The 20,342-nt window shown below is 38.2% G+C and overlaps 2 protein-coding genes across 2 annotated transcripts; both read left to right on the forward strand.

Annotated features, from left to right (window-relative positions):
* The first annotated feature begins 5,136 nt into the window (after positions 1-5,136).
* On the forward strand, positions 5,137-6,090 carry LOC135231848 (olfactory receptor 5AP2-like). The gene has a single exon (XM_064289046.1). The coding sequence runs from the start codon at positions 5,137-5,139 to the stop codon at positions 6,088-6,090; it is 954 nt and encodes a 317-aa protein (XP_064145116.1).
* Positions 6,091-14,845: 8,755 nt separating this feature from the next.
* On the forward strand, positions 14,846-16,576 carry LOC100675634 (olfactory receptor 5AP2). The gene has a single exon (XM_003423368.4). It carries the CDS (start codon positions 14,868-14,870, stop codon positions 15,855-15,857), a length of 990 nt encoding a protein of 329 aa, XP_003423416.4. The 5' UTR covers positions 14,846-14,867; the 3' UTR covers positions 15,858-16,576.
* Positions 16,577-20,342: the final 3,766 nt, after the last annotated feature.

Here is a 20,342-nt window from a genome sequence, read left to right on the forward strand (position 1 = left end):
GCATAATAGACCATATGATTGTCTGGTATTCAAAATGACCTGTCTTCCCTCTGGTCATAAACAGAGGTGACTACCCATCCAAATAATAACAATAAGTAGTAGTCGCTATTATTACTTGTCCCTAGTCTCCTCTACTTATGACCAGGAGGAGGACAGGCTCACCAGATTCTCCATTATTCATAATGCTGCCTGTAATGGTTAAAGTTGTGTGTCAGCTTGTCTGGGTCATAATTCTCAGTGGTTTGGCAGTTATGATGTTGTTTGCCAGCTATGTAATAATGAAAACACTTCCATGATGAGATCTGCTATGAGAACCAATCAGTTGAAATGGAGTTTCCTTGGGACTGTGGCCTGCATCCAGTATATGTGGATTTTTTTTCAAAATCTCACTGCCTTTTACTGGTTCAGAATCCTGCATATGGCCTCCTGATCTTGGGATTTGAGCTAGCAACTTACCTGCTAATCTTGGGTTTGTCAGCCCTGTAGCTAGGTGAGTCAGGAGAAATCTTCAACTTGACCCAGGGACGTGGGACTTTCCAGCCTCTACAACTACATGAACTGTTCCCCTGCTATAAATCTCTCTCTCTCTCTATATATAATATAAATATGTATACATATATATGCTTCACTGGTTTTGCTTCTCTACAGAACCCACCCTAAGACACTGCCTCATCCTCTGACAGACTGTAAACTCCTTGAAGGTAGAGATAACCTCTTTGTTATTCAGAATTCTCTTTATTAGTTGTTTAATAAATACATGTTACTTGTTTATTGGGTTTTAGATGGCAAGGTTCTTCATAAAGAGTCTTATCGTAACCTAGTTTTCCATGTTTCTTCTCTTATGACACCAAGATTACAACCCTGTATCCAGTGTGAATTCTCAGAATGGTTCCTTGAAATCACACTGCAATCTAACTTGAGATGGTCTCCAGCCCAGTGGCAGAGAAATTTAGCGTTGTCTGCTGCTTCTTTGAATGACACTAAAACTATGATCATACATTGGTTCTCTGCTTATTTTGAAACTTATTTTGAAGCTGCATTGCCTGTGATGAATTTCTTCAAGCGATACCCATAGGTCGTGGCAAGAAACACAGGATAAATACTCTGTGTTGATAGGAACTTATAGTATTTTCTGTCTGGGCTAACTCTCTTCCCTCTCCTCCACCACCACCAAAAAAAAAAAAAAAAAGCTAAGCTTAAACAAAATAATACAGAACATTCTTTTCTGAATTTCTGGAGATGAAGCAAGACATCTCTTAAGTCTTTCTGTCTCCCAGAATCTAGAGCAAATTTCATTGATTAAATGGTACTGATAGGGAAATTAATTACAGTGAATGCCTTCTCAAAGCAATATGAATAATTTTAATGATCATTAAATATTATAACCCATTTCAGTTTCTCTCCCTATGTCTTTACTTGGGAGATTCATTTGGGGAATGGAGTACTTGATAAGTCTCAATCTACCCTAGGTAGGTTAATACAGGGTCAGCGAAAAAGAGGAAGAGGAAGACCCTCAACAAGATGGATTGATGCAGTGGCAGCAACAATGGACTCAAGCATAACAACAGTTGTGAGGATGGCACAGGACTGGGTAGCATTTTGTTCTGTTGTACATAGGGTCACTATGAGTTGAAACCGAGTCAATGGCATCTAACAACAAAATGTGGGCAAGAATGTGGAGATTGGGTAAACATTTACTTATAATCTATATGCTCTAGGGATTAAGCTCAAAAATTGCATTTATTATTTTATTTTATCTCTTTATAAGATAGACATCAGTATTCCCATTTGGAAATGACAAAAGCTGAGACACAGCCAGATCTAGAGAGATACCCAGAGCCACACAATCAGTGAGCCAGAGAACCAGGAGTCCAAGCTAAGACTGCCCTTGTTCTCTATATTACCCCATATCCCCTCCACTGAGACACTTTGGTATGATCCAGGTAGCATAACTTCTTATATGTACACGGAGTCCTTATAGAAGTTGTGACCAGAAGTAGAGCTAACCTATTTTGTAGATTCTTTCAATTGTTTACAGAGGGTCAAACCACCAGCCACCAGGGGAAATAAAATAAAAATATTTAAGTATGGGAATGTTACACTGAAAATTCATTTTCCACTGAGCCTGGGTGTCCCAAGGGTGAAGGATAGAACTATGAAAGGGAAATGTGATTTCCTTAGTTTCACAGGGGAGAAATGAGTAGACTATAAATGAAGTTACATCAGATATGCTGTCCCCAGAGACCAAAGAACAAGAAACATATCCTATTTAAAGTAAGTCAAAATGTTCACTCCAGAGTCTGGCCTGAAGCCTCTGCAACTGGAAATAATTGCCTACAATATTTCAGCTCAACTGCAGTGATGTACAGGCAGTCCCCGGGTTAAGAACGAGGTCCAATTCTTTCCTAAGTGTGCCTTTAAGTCGAATTTGTAGGTAAGTTAGAACAGGTACATTGGGTTCTTAATGTAGCCTTACTTTAGAGCAAAAGAAGTCTCAAAGCCTTGTCGATGGTTTAAAAGCTGCATGTGCAGTAAGTGAAGGGGATTGTGTTGAGGAATTTGTTGGTAGAAGGGTTGGTTCAATTCTTTGAAAGTGAGGGCAAATTTCCATAACATTTAAGGGCATGTATGAGTTGTCCTGATAGTGAAGTGGTTAAGCGTTCTGCTGCTAACCACAAGGTCATCCTCTGGAATCTACCAACCTCTCCTCAGAAACCCTATGGGGCAGTTCTACTCTGTCATATACGGTCGCTGAGTCAAAATCGACTTGATGGCAATAGGTTTTGGTTTTGGTTAGAAGTTGTACATAAGTCAGAAGTTCCTAACCCAGAGATTTACCGTACTCTGTATTTTGAAATGTATTTTGAAATGTGTTTAACATTGTTATAAAATTTCTCATACTTGCCTTTAAGGAAAAGTAAAATCAAGAAAGAAGGGAGTTTTGCTGAAGGTAGAGTAAGTCTATTATGATGGAGAAGGTGTAAAGGATAGGTGACCTCTAAAGTCCCTTCCAGCTATGCCTCCTGTGTAACCTGGGGGGGGGAGATTAGAGTATCTTTTCTAAGAAAATTAATTAATTAATTAATTAATTTTTGCTTTTTATTTCAGGGTGAATTTAGACTTAAACAGGAACAAGCAGGGTGAATTTAGACTTAACAGGAACAAGCATAGGAAGCAAGGAGAACTCAGGGAGTTACAAAAGGTAAGGAACTGTGAGAGAATACATTTCTGTTCTTTAAAGTCAGTCACTTGTGGTTTTTCCCTTATGGCAGTACTAGATAACTAAGACAGCCTATCAAGCTCCTATATCCTAACGGAAATTGGATGGAGCCAATATAGATGCTTCTGTGTATGGCAATGTTTGTGAAAATACAACCAATTCTTGCCTACTCTTCTCCCCAGGCTTGTTCAGTGGATCCTTTATCTCCAATATTAGAAAAGGTATTGTGTTATTATGTCCCATATTTCAATTTTAGACAATATCAAATAACTCCCTGCTGTGAGTCATAAAGGATTTAGCACTTCGGTATTTCATCTGTTGCAAGGTTCAGAGCTGGGCTGCTAGCCAAAAGGTCAGCCATTCGAATCCACCAACCGCTCCTTGGAAACCATATGGGGCGGTTCTATGCTGTCCTATAGGATTGCTATGGGTCAGAATTAACTCCACAGCATTGGGGTTTGATTTTTGGGTGCTTCCTGTCACATTTCTCAACCTCCTTTATTGTGTTAGGCTTATCATTATTTTTAATGTGGTCAGGTTTATAATAGCAACATTCTCTTATGCAACCAGGCTTTCCACAGACTTATGTGGACTCGATATTCAGTTTATTAAGCAGTATTTTTCTATTTAATTCTTGGTTGGCTAGATTTGATCATGAGTTATTTTAAGAAGGGCTCCTGAGTTGAATGTTTTCTGACTTCCACATCATCATTTTTGTCTGTTTATTGTTCTGTACTGAAATGACAGCTTGTTGGAACTAACATTCTTGGGTTCCTCCTTTCTAATCCAGACCTTTGCAGACATTCCACCCTTTTCTTTTGGTGTGGAATAAATTCTGGAGAAGTCAGAGGCTAGTGTGATTTTTTTTTCCCCATATGGATGACTTGCTTTTTTTTTTCTTTAACCAAACAAGTGAATACTTTTTTCTTAATCATTGAAGTTCAAAAACCTGATATAGACATAACTGGATGTAAATTATTCTGTATTAATTTTACTAAATGTTAGATACTAGCCTTTTGAAAATATAGGGTTTGCATCTATATTGAGATATTTAAGTCTTGTTTTAGCATTTATTACACTTTTCCAGGAGTGAATTTATTCCCATTCAGTATGTTGGGTGGAAAATGTCAAGTGCTGTTGTCATTTCCTCGTTCTGTTGTGATCCAGTGAACCTGGGTGTTAGGTGGGAGTTTACACTGCCTAGGCTAGTTGTATCACTTTCATCTAAGGTATCTATTCTTTCTTAAAGACTAGTTCTCTAAATATTAGAGGGAATTACTGAAAATTCTCAGGTTTACTGACACTTTTTTTTTGGTAGGTAATGACTCTGGCAAATTAGGGTAGGGCTGGAATCCTGCATGGGACTCTCCTCTCTTTTTCCTTGGTCATTAATTTTATCAATTTTTAACACTCCTCATTCCCAGGGATTCAAGTCTTTTCCCTGACATTGTTAATTACTTTACTGACATTAAGTATTTTGTATTCATTTTATTAGTTTTAGGGGAGACTATTCAGTGGCTTAAATTAATTTGATCTTATTTCTTCAGAAGTGGTGTCTACAGAGTATATTTACATATTAATTAATTAATTTTTATAAAGAATAAAGAGAGTTACACCTTAAGGGTTTTTCTCTTTACTATTCAATAAATGGTTAATGCCAGAAGAGACTTTAGCTTTTGGCTAATGATTACTAAGTTACTTGCTCAAAAACCTTAGTTAGTAGGCAGCATACACAGTAGTCAGATGCAGTTCTTTGCGCTTAATGTCAAGTTCAGCACAGTTTTTACTATGCTTTCCATTTTTCACTCTTCTGATAGGGTACACGTGTATATATGTCAGTAAAAAGATGTTAATACCTTGTTATGTGTTCATCCAACAAAATGTGATGTTCTATCTTCTCTCTTACCACAGCTCAAATGATAAGATACATGAAAGAGACCCAAGGTGGGAACCAAACAGAAGCAACAGAATTTATTCTCTTAGGACTCTCGGACAACCCAGATCTACAAGTTATCCTTTTTGTAGTGTTTCTATTAATCTATATGGCTACTATGGTAGGCAATTTGGGCATGATCTTGCTGATTAAGACTGATTCCTGTCTCCACACTCCCATGTACTTCTTCCTCAGCAGCCTCTCCTTTGTTGATGCCTCCTACTTTTCTTCTGTAACTCCCAAGATGCTGATGAACCTTGTGGCTGAGAATAAAGCCATTTCTTTCAATGAATGTGCTGCCCAGTTCTACTTCTTTGGCTCTTTTGTAGGGACAGAGTGCTTCCTGTTGGCCATGATGGCATATGACCGCTACTCAGACATTTGGAACCCCCTGCTATACCCAGTTCTCATGTCTGGGAGAATTTGCTTCATACTAGTGGCTACCTTATTCCTCGCAGGCTTTGGGAATGGAGCCATCCATACAGGGATGACTTTTAGATTGTCCTTTTGTGGCTCTAATCGAATCAACCATTTCTACTGTGATATTCCACCTCTGCTTGAAATTTCTTGCTCTGACATCTACATCAATGGCATTGTCACCATGGCTTTCTCCAGTTTTAATGTCATCAGCTGTGTTGTTACTGTCCTTTTTTCATACCTGTGCATCCTCATCGCCATCTTGAGAATGCCCTCACAAGAGGGCAGGCACAAAGCCTTCTCTACCTGTGCCTCCCACCTCACTGCTGTCACCATATTCTTTGGGACGATTCTTTTCATGTACTTGCGCCCAACATCTAGGTACTCAATGGAGCAGGACAAGGTTGTCTCTGTCTCTTATACTGTGGTGATCCCTATGCTGAATCCCCTCATCTACAGTTTAAAAAATAAGGATGTGAAAGAGGCCCTAAAGAAGGTCTTACAGAAAACCATGCTATGAAGGCATGTTAAACATCTTCCTGTTATGTAGAAGAACATGTATTTTCTTATTTTTTTTTCTCATTACTTAAGATCCTTACTTGTATTAAGATAGATGATTTAAAATGAGATGTCGTGCTTGTTCTGTCTTCATGTCTTAAACATATATACTTGGGCCTATCTGATGCATCAGCACAGTAGGTGAGGCAGTGTCTGGTAGAATATTTAAATTTTGGTATCGGCTGCCTTGGGTTTATGTTCCAACTTCAATATTGGTTCCTGTGAACCTTAGTTTTAATGTATCTACTTTGATGTCTCCAGTTGGATTCCAGGAAAATGGAATGAAAAAATAGATTTGTGTGGTGGAAGAGTTATTGGAGAATGTTCCTAGGTTTGGGCAGAAGTTTAATAGTATGGAATTTACAATAAGGACTAAGCCAATTATATGTCTACTCTCCCCAAACATCCTGGAGCTCTGGAGCCAGGATGGCCTTTCAGTGATGACCAAGCTTGTGATAAAAGAGTCAGGTGTTTTCATCCACAATGACCAGTCCTGGTTGTGGGCTACCCACTGGGAGAGGGCATAATCTTGGGCAAGGCAGTTCCTTAAAGCACAAGGAAATTCTCAGAGAGGAACTCTGCTATGAGCCTTTAGCTGCTCATATATATGGCAGATGAGGAAATGTCTACCTCGAAAGGCACATCTGGGTTCTGTACCACAGCATTGCTATAAATAAACAGGTAATAATAACAATAAATAGTAGTTGTTATTTTAACTTCTTCCTAGTCTCCTTTACTTATGACCAGGGAAGGACAGGCTTACCAGATTCTCCATTATTTACAACGTTGCCTGTGATGGTTAAGGTTGTGTCTTAACCTGGCTGGGCCATGATTCTCAGTGGTTTGGCAGTTATGATGTTGTTTGCTAGCTATGTAATAATGTAATTACCTCCGTGATGAGATCTGCTATGAGCAGCAATCAGTTGAAAGCCAGTTTCCTTGGGGGTGTGGCCTGCATCCAATACATGTGGACTTTTCGGCAAAGCTCACTGCCTTTTGCTTACTCTGGACACTGCGTATGATCTCCTGTTCTTGAGACTTGATTTAGCAGCTTACCTGCAGATCTTGGGCTTGTTAGCCCTACAGCAACGTGAGTCAAGACAATCCTCTTACTTGGCCCAAGGACATGGGACTTTCTAGCCTCTACAACCCCATGAGTCATTTCCCTGATATAAATCTCTCTCTCTCTATATATGTATATGTGCTTCACTTGTTTTCCTTGTCTAGAGAACTCAGCCTAAGACACTGCCTCATCCTCTGATGGATGTAAGCTCCTTGAGGGTAGAGGTAACATCTTTTTTAGCCAGAATCCTCTCTATTAGTTGCTTAATAAATACTTGTTGCTTGTTTATTGGATTTTAGATGGCAAAGTTCTCCATAAAGAGTCTCATTTTAACCTAATTTTCAATGTTTCATCCTTAGGGCACCAAGCTTACCACCCTGTGTCCAGTGTGAATTCTCAGAATGGTTTCTTGAAATCACATTGCATTCTAACTTGAGATGGTCTCCAGCCGAGTGGCAGAGAAACATAGCAGTGCCTGCTGTCTCTTTGTATGACACTAAAGCTATGATCATACATTTTTCTCTGCTTATTTTGAAACTTATTCTGAAGCTCCATAGTCTAGGGTGAGTTTCTTCATGTGATACTGATAGGTCATGGTAAGAAACACAGGATGTAAGGACTCTTCGTTGATAGGAACTTATAATACTTTCCCTGCAGGTTACCTTTCTTCCCTGTCCTTCATTACCACCATACACACACACACAAAAATGAGCTAAGCTTAACCAAAATAATACAGAATTTCCTGAATTTCTGGGGATGAAGCAAGACATCGCTTAAGTCTTTCTGTCCTGCAGAAACTAGATTAAATTGCATTGATTAAATGGTTCTGAGAGGAAAATTAATTACAGGGAATGTCTTCTCAAAGCAACATGAATAATTTTAATGATCGTTAGATATTACAACCTATTTCAGTTTCACTCTTTTAATCTTTAAGTAGGAGATTCATTTGAGCAATAGAGTACTTGATAAATCTCAATCTACTCTACGTAGGCTAATACAGGGTTGGCAAAAAAGGAGGAAGATGAAGACCCTCAATGAGTTGGATTGATGAAGTGGCTGCAACAATGGCCTGAAGTGTAACAATGATCTTAAGGATGGTGAAGTTCCGGACGGCATTTGGTTCTATTGTACAAACGGTTCCTATGAGTCGAAACCAGCTCAATGGCACCTAACAACAACAGCATGTAGGCAAGAATGTGGAGATGGGAGAAACTCTTACTTATTTACATTCTCTATGTTCTGGGGATTAAGCTAAAAAATTTGCAGTCATTATTTCATTTTATCTTCTTATAAAATAGACATTAGTATTCCCATTTGGAAATGACAAGAGCTGAGACACAGTGAGATCTAGAGAGATACCCAGAGTCACATAATCAGTCAGCCAGAGAGCTAGGATTCCAAGCTAAAGACTGTCCTTGTTCTCTCCACTGCCCCTTGTCTCCTCCAATGAAACACTTTGCCGTGATCCAGGTAGCAGAATTTCTTTTTTTTATGATATATGTATTTTTTATTTTTATAATTTTTATTCAGCTTTAAGTGAAAGTTCACGAATCAAGTCAGTCTCTCACACAAAAACTTATGTACATACACCTTGCTACATACTCCCAGTCGCTCTCCCCCTAATGAAACAGCATGCTCTCTCCCTCCACTCTCTCTTTTCATGTCCATTTCACCAGCTTCTAAACCCTTCTACCCTCTCATCTCCTCTCCAGGCAGGAGATGCCAACATAGTTTCAAGTGTCCACCTGATCCAAGAAGCTCACTCCTCACCAGCATCCCTCTCCAACCCATTGTCCAGTCCAATCCATGTCTGAAGAGTTGGCTTCGGGAATGGTTGCTGTCCTGGGGCAACAGAAGGTCTGAGGGCCATGACCACTGGGGTCCTTCCAGTCTCACTTCGACCATTAAGTCTGGTCTTGTGAGAATTCGGGGTCTGCATCCCACTGCTCTTCTGGTCCCTCAGGAATTCTCTGTTGTGTTCCCTGTCAGGGCAGTCATTGGTTGTAGCCAGGCACCATCTAGTTCTTCTGGTCTTGGGATGATGTAGTCTCTGGTTCATGTGGCCTGTTCTGTCTCTTGGGCTCATAATCGCCTTGTGTCCTTGGTGTTCTTTATTCTCCTTTGATCCAGGTGGGCTGAGACCAATTGATGCATCTTAGATGGCTGCTTGCTGGTGTTTAAGACCCCAGATGCCACTCTTCAAAGTGGGATGCATAATGTTTTCTTAATAGATTTTATTATGCCAATTGACTTAGATGTCCCCTGAAACCATGGTCCCCAAACCCCTGCCCCTGCTAAACTGGCATTCGAAGCATTCAATTTATTCAGGAAAATTCTTTGCTTTTGGTTTAGCCCAGTTGTGCTGACCTCCCCTGTATTGTGTGTTGTCTTTCCCTTCACCAAAAGTAGTTCTTATCTACTATTTAGTGAATACCCCTCTCCCACCCTCCCTCCCTCCCTCTTCTTGTAACCATGAAAGAATGTTTTCTTCTCAGTTTAAACTTTTTCTCAAGATCTTATAATAGTGGTCTTATACAATATTTGTCCTTTCGCAAGTGACTAATTTCACTCAGCATAATACCTTCCAGGTTTCACAGATTCCTCACTGTTCTTTATAGATGCATAGTAGTCCATTGTGTGAATATACCATAATTTAGTTATCCATCTGTTGATGGGCACCTTGGTTGCTTCCATCTTTTTGCTATTGTAAACAGTGCTGCAATAAACATGGGCGTGCATTTATCTGTTTGTGTAAAGGCTATTATTTCTCTAGGATATATTCCAAGGGGTGGGATTGCTGGATCGTATGGTAGTTCTATTTCTAACTTTTTAAGGAAGCGCCAAATCGATTTCCAAAGTGGTTGTACCATTTGACATTCCCACCATCAGGGTAGAAGTGTTCCAATCTCTCCACAGCTGCTCCAACATTTATTATTTTGTGTTTTTTGGATTAATGTCAGCCTTGTTGGAATGAGATGAAATCTCACTGTAGTTTTGATCTGCATTTCTCTAATGGCTAATGATCGTGAACATTTCCTCATGTATCTGTTAGCTGCTTGAATGTCTTCTTTAGTGAAGTGTCTATTCATATCTTTTGCCCATTTTTTAATTGGAGTATTTGTCTTTTTGTAGTTGAGTTTTTGCAGTATCATGTAGATTTTAGAGATCAGGTGCTGATCGGAAACGTCATAGCTAAAAACATTTTCCCAGTCTGTAGGTAGTCTTTTTACTCTTTTGGTGAAGTCTTTGGATGAGCATAGGTGTTTGATATTTAGGAGCTCCCAGTTACCTAGTTTTTCTTCTACATGCTTAATCATGTTTTGTATACTGTTTATGACATATATTAGGGCTCCTAACGTCCCTATTTTTTCTTCCATGATCTTTATCGTTTTAAGATTTTATATTTAGGTGTTTGATCCATTTTGATTTAGTTTTTGTGCATGGAGTGAGGTATGGGTCTTGTTTCATTTTGTGGCAGGTGGATATCCAGTTATGCCAGCACCATTTGTTAAAAAGACTGTTTTGGGGCCTTTGTCAAATATCAACTGGGCTCACATGTGAATGGATTTATGACTGGATTCTCAATTCTGTTCCATTGGTCCATGTATCTGTTGCTGTACCAGTACCAGGCTGTTTTCACTATTGTGGCAGTATAATAGGTTCTAAAATTAGGCAGAGTAAGGCCTCCCACTTTGTTCTTCTTTTTCGTATGAAGTTGATGATTTGTTTCTCCATCTCATTAAATATTGTTATTGGAATTTGGATAAGAATTGCATTAAATGTACAGATCGCTTTTGGTAGGATAGAGAATTTTCTAATGTTAAGTCTTTCTACCCATGAGCAAGGTATGTTTTTCCACTTATGTAAGTCTCTTTTGGTTTCTTGCAGAAGTGTACTGTAGTTTTCTTTGTATAAGTGTTTTACATCTCTGGTAAGATTTATTCCTAAGTATTTTATCTTCTTGGGGGCTACTGTAAATGGCATTGATCTGGTGATTTCCTCTCAAATGTCCTTTTTGTTGGTGTAGAGGAATCCAACTGATTTTTGTATGTTTATCTTGTATCCTGATACCCTGCCGAACTCTTCTATTAGTTTCAGTAGTTTTCTTGAGGATTCCTTAGGGTTTTCTGTGTATAAGATCATGTCATCTGCAAATAGAGATAATTTTACTTCTTCCTTGCCAATCTGGATGCCCTTTATTTCTTTATCTTGCCTAATTGCTCTGGGTAGGACTTCGAACACAGTGTTGAATAAGAGCGATGATAAAGGGCATTCTTGTCTGGTTCCCGATCTTAATGGGAATGCTTTCAGGCTCTCTCCATTTAGGGTGATGTTGGCTGTTGGCTTTGTATAAATGCCCTTTATTTTGTTGAGGAATTTCCCTTCTATTCCTATTTTGCTGAGAGTTTTTATTATGAATGGGTGTTGAACTTTGTCAAATGCCTTTTCTGCATCAATTGATAAAATCATGTGATTCTTATCTTTTGTTTTATAGCATAATTTCTTATATGTACATGGAGTCCTTAGAGAAGTTGTGACCAGAGATAGACCTAACCTTCTACTTTGTAGATTTAATTTTTTTTAAGAGGACAGACCACCAGTCACCAGGGGAAATAAGAGGAAAATATTTAAATTTGAATGGGAATGTTGAACTGAAAATTCATTCTCCACTGAGTCTGGGTGTACCAAGGGTGAAGGAGAGAACTAAGAAAGACAAATGTGGTTTCCTTAGTTTCAGAGGGGAGAAATGAGTAGATTACAATGAAGTTACATCAGATTTGCTGTCCCTAGAGACCAAAGAACAAGAAACATATCCTAATTAATGTAAGTCAGAATGTTCACTCCAGAGTCTGCTCTGAAGCCTCTGCAGTTGGAATAATTGCCAACAATATTACAGCTGCACTGCAGTGATGTACAGTCAGTCCCTGGTTTAAGAACGAGATCCATTGCATTCCTAAGTGTGTCTTTAAGTCTTATTTGTAGGTAAGTCAGAACAGGTGCATCGGGTTCTTATGTAGCCTACTTTAGTGCAAGAAAAGATTCAAAGCCTTGTCTATGGTTTAAAAGCTGCATGTGCAGTAAGTGAAGGGGATTGTGATGAGGAATTTGTTCCTAGTAGGGGTTGGCTCAATTCTTTGAAAGTGAGGGCAAATTTACAAAACATTTAAGGGCAAGTATGGGAATTTTTTTTTTTATGATTTGTCCTGATAGTGTAGTAGTTAAGGGTTCCACTGCTAACCAAAAGGTCAGCAGCTGGAATCCACCAGCTGCTCTTTGGAAACCCTGTGGAGCAGTTCTACTCTGTCCTATAGGTTGTTATGTGTTGTAATTGACTTGAAGGCAATAGGTTTTGGTTTTGTTTAGGAGTTGTACATAAAGTGGAACTTATTGTATGGGGATTTACAGTACTCTGTATTTTGAAATGTGTTTAGCATTGTCATAAAAATTCTCATACGTTTCTTTAAGGAAAAGTAAAATCAAGAAGGAAGGGAATTTTGCTGAATGTACGGTAACTCTATTATAATGAGGAAGGTGTAAAGGGATTCAGTTTTCCTACCTATTGATAGATGACCTCTAAAGTTCTTTTCAGCTGTGCTTCCTGTTTAACCTGCAGAAGCTAGAATGAGTGTCTTATCTAAGCAAAGGAATTTATTTATTCATTTATTTGCTTTTGCTTTGTATTTTACGGTGAATTTAGACTTAAACAGGAGCAAGCAAAACAAGCAAAGAGAACTCAAGCTGTTACAAAAGGTAAGGAACTATGAGAAAATACACTTCTGTTTATAAAGTCATTCACTTGGGGAATTTCTGCTATGGCAGCACTAGATAACTAAGACAGGCTATCAAGCTCCTATATCCTAATGCAAACTGGGTGGAGCCCATACGGATGTTTCTGTGTATGGCAGTGTTTGTGAAAATACAAAAAATTCTTGCCCACCCTTCTCCCCAGCCTTGTTCAGTAGGTCTTTTATCCCCAATATTAGTAAAAACATTTTATTACTTTATCCCAAATTTTACTTTTAAGCAATATCAAATATTTCCCTGCTGTGAGTTGTAAAGGATTTAGCACTTCTATATTTCCTCTGTTGCAAGGTGAAGAGCTTGGCTGCTAGCCAAAAGGTCAGAAGATCAAATCCACCAACCACTCCTTGAAAACCCTACGGGCAGTTCTATGCTGTCCTATAGAGTTGCTATGAATCAGAATTAACCCCACAGCACAGGTGTTTGGTTTTTGGGTACTTCCTGTCATATTTCTGAGCCTCCTTTATTGTGTTGGGTATATGAGTTAGGTATATCAGTTCAGGCTTATAATAGCAACATTCTCTTCTGTAACCATGCTTTTCACAGACTTATGTGGATTCAATGTTCAGTTTATTTAAGCTGTATTTTTCTATTTAATTCTTGGTTGGCTAGATTTGATCATGAGTTATTTTTAGAAGGGCCCCTGAGTTGAATGTTTTCGGACTTCCTACATCATCATTTTTGTCTGTTTATTGTTCTGTGATGAAATGACAACTTATTGGAATGTAACATTCTTGGATCCCTACTTCCTAATCTAGACCTTTGAAGGCTTTCCATCCTTTTCTTTTGGTGTGGAATAAATTCTGGAGAAGTCAGAGGCTAGTCTAATTTTTTTCCCCATACAGATGACTTGCTTTTTTTTTTTTTTTTGGCTTAAATGTGTGAATAATTCTTTTTTAATCATTGAAGTTCAAAAATCTAATATAGATATAACTTGATGTAAATTATTCTGTATTAATTATTGCTAATGCTTGGCAACTAGCCTTTTGAAAATACCGGTTTTGCATGTATATTGACTTTTTTTTTTTTTACGTCTTGTTTTAACATTTATTACACCTTTCCAGGAGTGAACTTATTTCCATTTAAGCTACCTCCAATTCAGTATGTTGGGTGGAAAAGGTCAAGTGCTCTTGGTGGTGTTTCCTGGTTCTGTTGTGATCCAGCGAACCTGGGTGTTGGGTGGGAGTTTCCACTGCCTTGGCTAGTTATATCTCTTTCTTCTGAGATATCTCTTCTTTCCTACAGTTTAATTCTGTAAATATTAGCGGGAATTATTGAAAATTCTCAGGGTTTACGGACGCTTTTTTTTTTTTTGGTAGGTAATGACTCTGGGAAGTTAGGGTAGGATTGGAGTCATGCATGGGACACTCTGTGTTTTTCCTTGTTCATCAATTTTATCAATTTTTAACACCAACTTTTGCCGGAGATTCAAGCCTTTTCTTTGACATCGTTAATTTCTTTTACTGACTTTTAATATTTTGCATTCATTAGTACCTGAGAGGATTATTCAGTGTCCTGAATTAATTTGATCATATTTCTTCAGAAGCTGTGTCTCTGGAGTATGTTTACATATTAATTATTTTTTTGTAAATAATAAGGAGAGTTACATCTTGAGGATATTTCCCTATAATTATTCTATAAATGGTTAAGGCCAGAAGGGACTTTAGTTTGTGGCTAATGATTCTGAAGTTACTTGCTCAAAAACCTTAGTTAGTAGGCAGCATACGTAGTAGTCAGATGCAGTTCTTTGAACTTAATGTCAAATTCAGCACAGTTTTTACTATGCTTTTCATTTTTCACTCTTTCGATAGGGTACACATGTGTACATGTTATTAAAAACATATTTATAGCTTGTTATGTGATCAACCCACAAAATGCCATGTTCTGTCTTTTCTCTTACCCCAGCTCAAATTACAAGATATATGCAAGAGACTCAAGGTGGAAATCAAACAGAAGTGACAGGATTTATTCTCTTAGGACTCTCAGATGACCCAGATCTACAAGTTATCCTTTTTGTAGTGTTTCTATTAATCTATATGGCTACTATGGTAGGCAATTTGGGGATGATATTGCTGATTAAGACTGATTCCTGTCTCCACACTCCCATGTACTTCTTCCTCAGCAGCCTCTCCTTTGTTGATGCCTCCTACTCTTCTTCTGTAACTCCTAAGTTGCTGATGAACCTTGTGGCTGAGAATAAAGCCATTTCTTTCAATGCATGTGCCACCCAGTTCTACTTCTTTGGCTCCTTCCTAGGCACTGAGTGCTTCCTGTTGGCCATGATGGCATATGACCGCTACTCAGCCATTTGGAACCCCCTGCTGTATCCAGTTCTCATGTCCGGGAGAATTTGCTTCATACTAGTGGCTACCTCATTCCTTGCAGGCTTTGGGAATGGAGCCATCCACACAGGGATGACTTTTAGATTGTCCTTTTGTGGATCTAATAGGATCAACCATTTCTACTGTGATACTCCACCCTTGCTTAAAATCTCTTGCTCTGACACCTATATCAATGGCATTGTGATCATGACTTCCTCCAGTTTTAATGTCATTACCTGTGTTGTTATTGTCCTTATTTCCTACCTATGCATCCTCATCGCCATCTTGAGAATGCCCTCAGTAGAGGGCAGGCACAAAGCCTTCTCTACCTGTGCCTCCCACCTCACTGCTGTCACCATATTCTTTGGGACGATTCTTTTCATGTACTTGCGCCCAACATCTAGTTACTCAATGGAGCAGGACAAGGTTGTCTCTGTCTTTTATACTGTAGTGATCCCTATGCTGAATCCCCTCATCTACAGTTTAAAAAATAAGGATGTGAAAGAGGCCCTAAAGAAGGTCTTACAGAAAACCATACTGTGAAGACACGTTAAACATTTTCCTGGTACTTGCATTAAGACAGATGATTTAAAATGAGATGTCCTGCTTGTTCTCTTCATATCTGAAACATATATACATGGGCCCATCTGATGATTCAGCACAGTAGGTGAAGGCAGTGTCTGGTAGAATGTTTAAACTTTTGGAATCCACTAGCCTGGGTTTATGTTCCAACTTCAATATTCATTCATGTCAACCTCAGTTTTATTATATCTACCTTGATGTCTCCAGTTGGATTCCAGGAAAAGAGACTCAGTAAAAAAGATTTGTGTGCAGGAAGAGTTATTGCAGAGTGTTCCAGGAATAATTTCTGTAAGGGAGAAAGGGAAGTGGGATTGAGAAGAAGCTGAATCGTGATGAATTTACAACAAGGACTAAGCCAATTATATGTCTACTCTTCCTAAGTACCCTGGAGCTCTGGAGCTAGGATGGCCTTTCAGTGATGACCAGGCTTGTGATAAGGGTCATACATTTTCATTCCCAATGACCAGTTCTGGATATACGTTAGCTTCTGGGAGGGGGCACAAACTTAAGCAAGGCAATTCCTTAAACCATAAGGAAATTTCCAGATAGGAACTCAACTATGAACATTTAGCTGCTGATGTATCTGGCAGATGAGGAAATTTCTACCCTAAAAGGGACATCTGGGCTGTGTACCACAGCATTACTATAAATAATAACAGTTATTCCACTCACAAGAATGCCAAGAGCACCAAATAAAATTCATGAAAGAATTTTATCAGATATAAAAAATACGGGAACCGCATAAATGCTACAGGCATATCTTACAAATTTTCTGAGTCAATTGGAATATTTTAAAGGTAGTAACCACTGAACTTTAACTTTTTATCTTTTCTGGTCTCAAAGTCTCACATAATTTTCAATAAACATTTGTAAATTACCTATCTATTGCTCTATGTAGTGGGATGGAATGTTTTCAATATTGGAGCACTGGGTCAACAGCTTTTTTGATGAGATAGTATGGTAAAAGAAGTTTAAGTAATTATATGGACATCAAATAAATGTGTATGTGCAATTTTTTCCATTTCCACCATCCATTTCATACCATGAGAGAGAACAATAGTGTTCTGCACATTTCAAGTGAGACCAACTCTCAGCCACCTCATCTCTGAAAAATTTGTTAGAGTTCACAAAGGAGAAGTTAACTCTTCTCACCCACCCAATTTCCTGTAAGCACAGGAGCAGTCTTCCCATCTCCCCATAACTTCCACTTTTGCTCAGAGATATCCAAAACTGTGTCATGCCTGACGTCCATCTTGGCTCTCCCTTTTGTTCTAGCTCATCTACTCTAATACCTATCCTTTAACTGCTCCTTACTCACCAATCCAAGAAAAGTGCAAGCTTATCAATATTCATTAATACTCTCATATGCACATTTCACTCATGGCCCATCTGAGATTTCAATGTCCTTATATAATCATTCAGTCACAGTCAGTCAATTCCATGGTTCAATTTCACTCCACTCTGCTCATCTGACTACTTTCCAACTTAGGTAAACTTAATTATCTCTTCACTTTGGTCCTCCACTTAAGGTGCTTAGTGCAATTAGAAGAAAGCCCTCCACACTCAACTCTCTGCTCCTGTTCTTCCCTCATATTTTATCCTAAAACCCAGTGCCATCGATATTTTATCCTACCAAGTATAAAGAATCAGATAAAATTGCCTCCATGTTACCATTTTAAAGCTTTATACACTCACCCTTCCATAATGAATAATGTGTAAGATCAGCTCTTTCACGTTTGAAGATTTTCAAAGATTTTGCTTCTCTCTAATTATATATCTGTTCTCCCCAAGCATCAGTTTCTCATACTCAACTGGGATATTCTCATTTGTTTCCAGATATGGTCTAGTATCATCCTTCTTAACAGTGTTCTTGACTGAAAACTCCATCCAGCTGCAAAGCGATTTCTATGCTCCCCTTTATAGTTAATATCCTTAAAACAACTATTCTAGTCATTGTACCTGCTCTCTCATGTCTCATTTACACCTCAATACAGTCCAATAGTGATAATTTACCAGCACTTCATTGAAACTAATCTTGTCGAGGACACAGAAGACTTCCACACAACCACATTCAAAGTTGCTTTCTTCCCTATTTTCACTTGATATGTCAGAAAAATTTGCCACAATTGATGTTTCCATCTACCTTGAAACAGCCTTCTCTAGGTTTGTCTATCATGGCACTCTTCTCCTTTTTTTTCCTCCCTCACTAATCACTTCTTCCCAGTCAGCTTTTCTGGCTCTTCCTTCTCCTAATTCTGACCTCTAAATCTTGGAACCAAAGGATTAACCAAAGGCATTTGATTCTCTAGTTCTACTTATGTCTCTGGTGATTTAAGAAGTCTGCAATGATTTCCAAATTCATATTTTCAGCCTCGATCTCCCACCTGAGTTCCAGGTTTGTATATCGAATTGAAAACCTGACATCTAGGGATTCTGGAATCATGAAAGGATTGAGAAATCAGCATTCTTCACTTAGTTATCATGCTCAGACACCTAAAAAATAATCAGTTATTTTGTACAATTAGGCATCTTAGCATCAAATTTATATTTTATTGGCTTAAAGTTTCCTTTTCTGTATTGTTGCAAATTGTCTCTATTGCCATACTTCCTTAGTTTATGCTTGGAACAAAAATACAAACTCTTTATATTTGTATTTATTCAGAATTCATTCCAAAAGTATTCATTGAATGATTAGGATGAAACATGAGCTGGAAATATAGCAGGAAAGAAAACAAAGTTCTTGATCTCATGTTAAAGTGGAGAAGACTGTATTGTCTATATCAAATGCATGTTTGTGTGTGTGTATTTGAGAGTGTCACTCTCAGATTTGTCACATGTAAATATATATGCTTGTGTATGTGTTTGATATGGAGATGTGTGGTGTTTGAAAAAAGTAAAGAAGAGAATGAAATAAGGAGTGGTGGAGTGTTGTTTTGCTATTCCAGTTGTGTCAGAGAAAAACTCTCTGTGAAAATAACATTGGAGCAAGACCTGAACGGAGAATTGGAATAATACCATATTTACATATATGGAAGAACTTTCCAGGCATGTTGTTGTTGTTGTTAGATGCCGTTAAGCCAGTTCTGACTCATTGCAACTCCATGAACAACAGAACAAAACTGACTGATCCTGTGCTATCCTCATAGTCATTGCTATGTTTGAGTCTGTTGTTACAGCTACTGTGTCAATCCATTGCATTAAGGGTCACCCTTTCCTTCACTGACCTTCTATTTTACCAAGCTTGATGACTTTCTCTAAGGACAGGTCTCTCCTGATAAAATGTCCATAGTACGTAGATGCTGTCTCCCCATCTGCATTTCTAAGAAGAATTCTGGCTGTACATCTTCCAAGACAGATTTGTTCATTCCTCTGACAGTCCTTGGTATGTTCAATATTCTTCACCAGTACCATAATTCAAAAGCATGAATTCTTCTTGGGTCTTCCTTATTCATTTTCCCGCTTTCACAATCGAATGAGGTGATTGAAAATAACAATGGTTTTGGTCAGCCACACCTTAGTCCTCCAAGTGACATCTTTGTTTTTTAACACATGAAAAAGGTTGTTTGGAACGGTTTGCCCCATGCAGTACATCCTTTGATTTCTTGACTGATGTGTCCATGGGTATTAATTGTGAATCTAAGTAAAATGAAATCCTTGGCAACTTCAATTTTTTCCCAGTTTATCATGATGTTGGTTATTGGTCCAGTTGTGACAATTTTAGTTTTCTTTATGTTGAGGTGTAATTCATATTGAAGGCTGTAGTGAGCTGAAAAGGACTGGTATTGGCCATTTTGATTCAAACAATCTTATGGTCTACGATGCTGTGAATGACAAATCAAAGAAGAATGATGTCATTTTCATCATCAAAAAGAATATTTCGAGATCTGTCCTGAATTATATTGCTGTCAGTGATAGGTAATATCCATACATCTACCAGGAAGACCAGTTAATATGACTGTTATACAAATTTATGCACCAACTACTAATGCTGAAGTTAGAAAATTGAGATTTTCAACAGTTTTTGCAGCCTGGAATTGATTGAACATGAAATCAAGAACCGTTGATAATTACTTGTGATTGGAACGAAAAAGTTGGAAACCCAAAAGAAGTATCGATAGTTGGAAAATACAACCTTGAGTATATCTCACCTGACTTTGGAGACAATCTTAAGTATATATTTGACACATTGAACAGTAATGATCAAAGACCAGATGAATTGTGGGATGACATAAAGGAAATCATTCATAAAGAAATTAAAAGGCCATTAAAAAGAAAGAAAAGATCAGAATGAATGTCAGAAGAGACTCTGAAACTTGATCTTGAGTGTAGAGAAGCTAAAGTGAACTGCTGAAATGATGAAGTAAAAGAGCTGAACAGAAGATTTCAAAGGGTTGCTCGAGAAGACAAGGTAGAGTATTGTAATGAAATGTGCAAAGACGAAGAGTT

This window comes from Loxodonta africana, chromosome 7 (genome assembly GCF_030014295.1).
Source record: "Loxodonta africana isolate mLoxAfr1 chromosome 7, mLoxAfr1.hap2, whole genome shotgun sequence".
NCBI classification, from domain to species: Eukaryota; Metazoa; Chordata; class Mammalia; order Proboscidea; family Elephantidae; genus Loxodonta; species Loxodonta africana.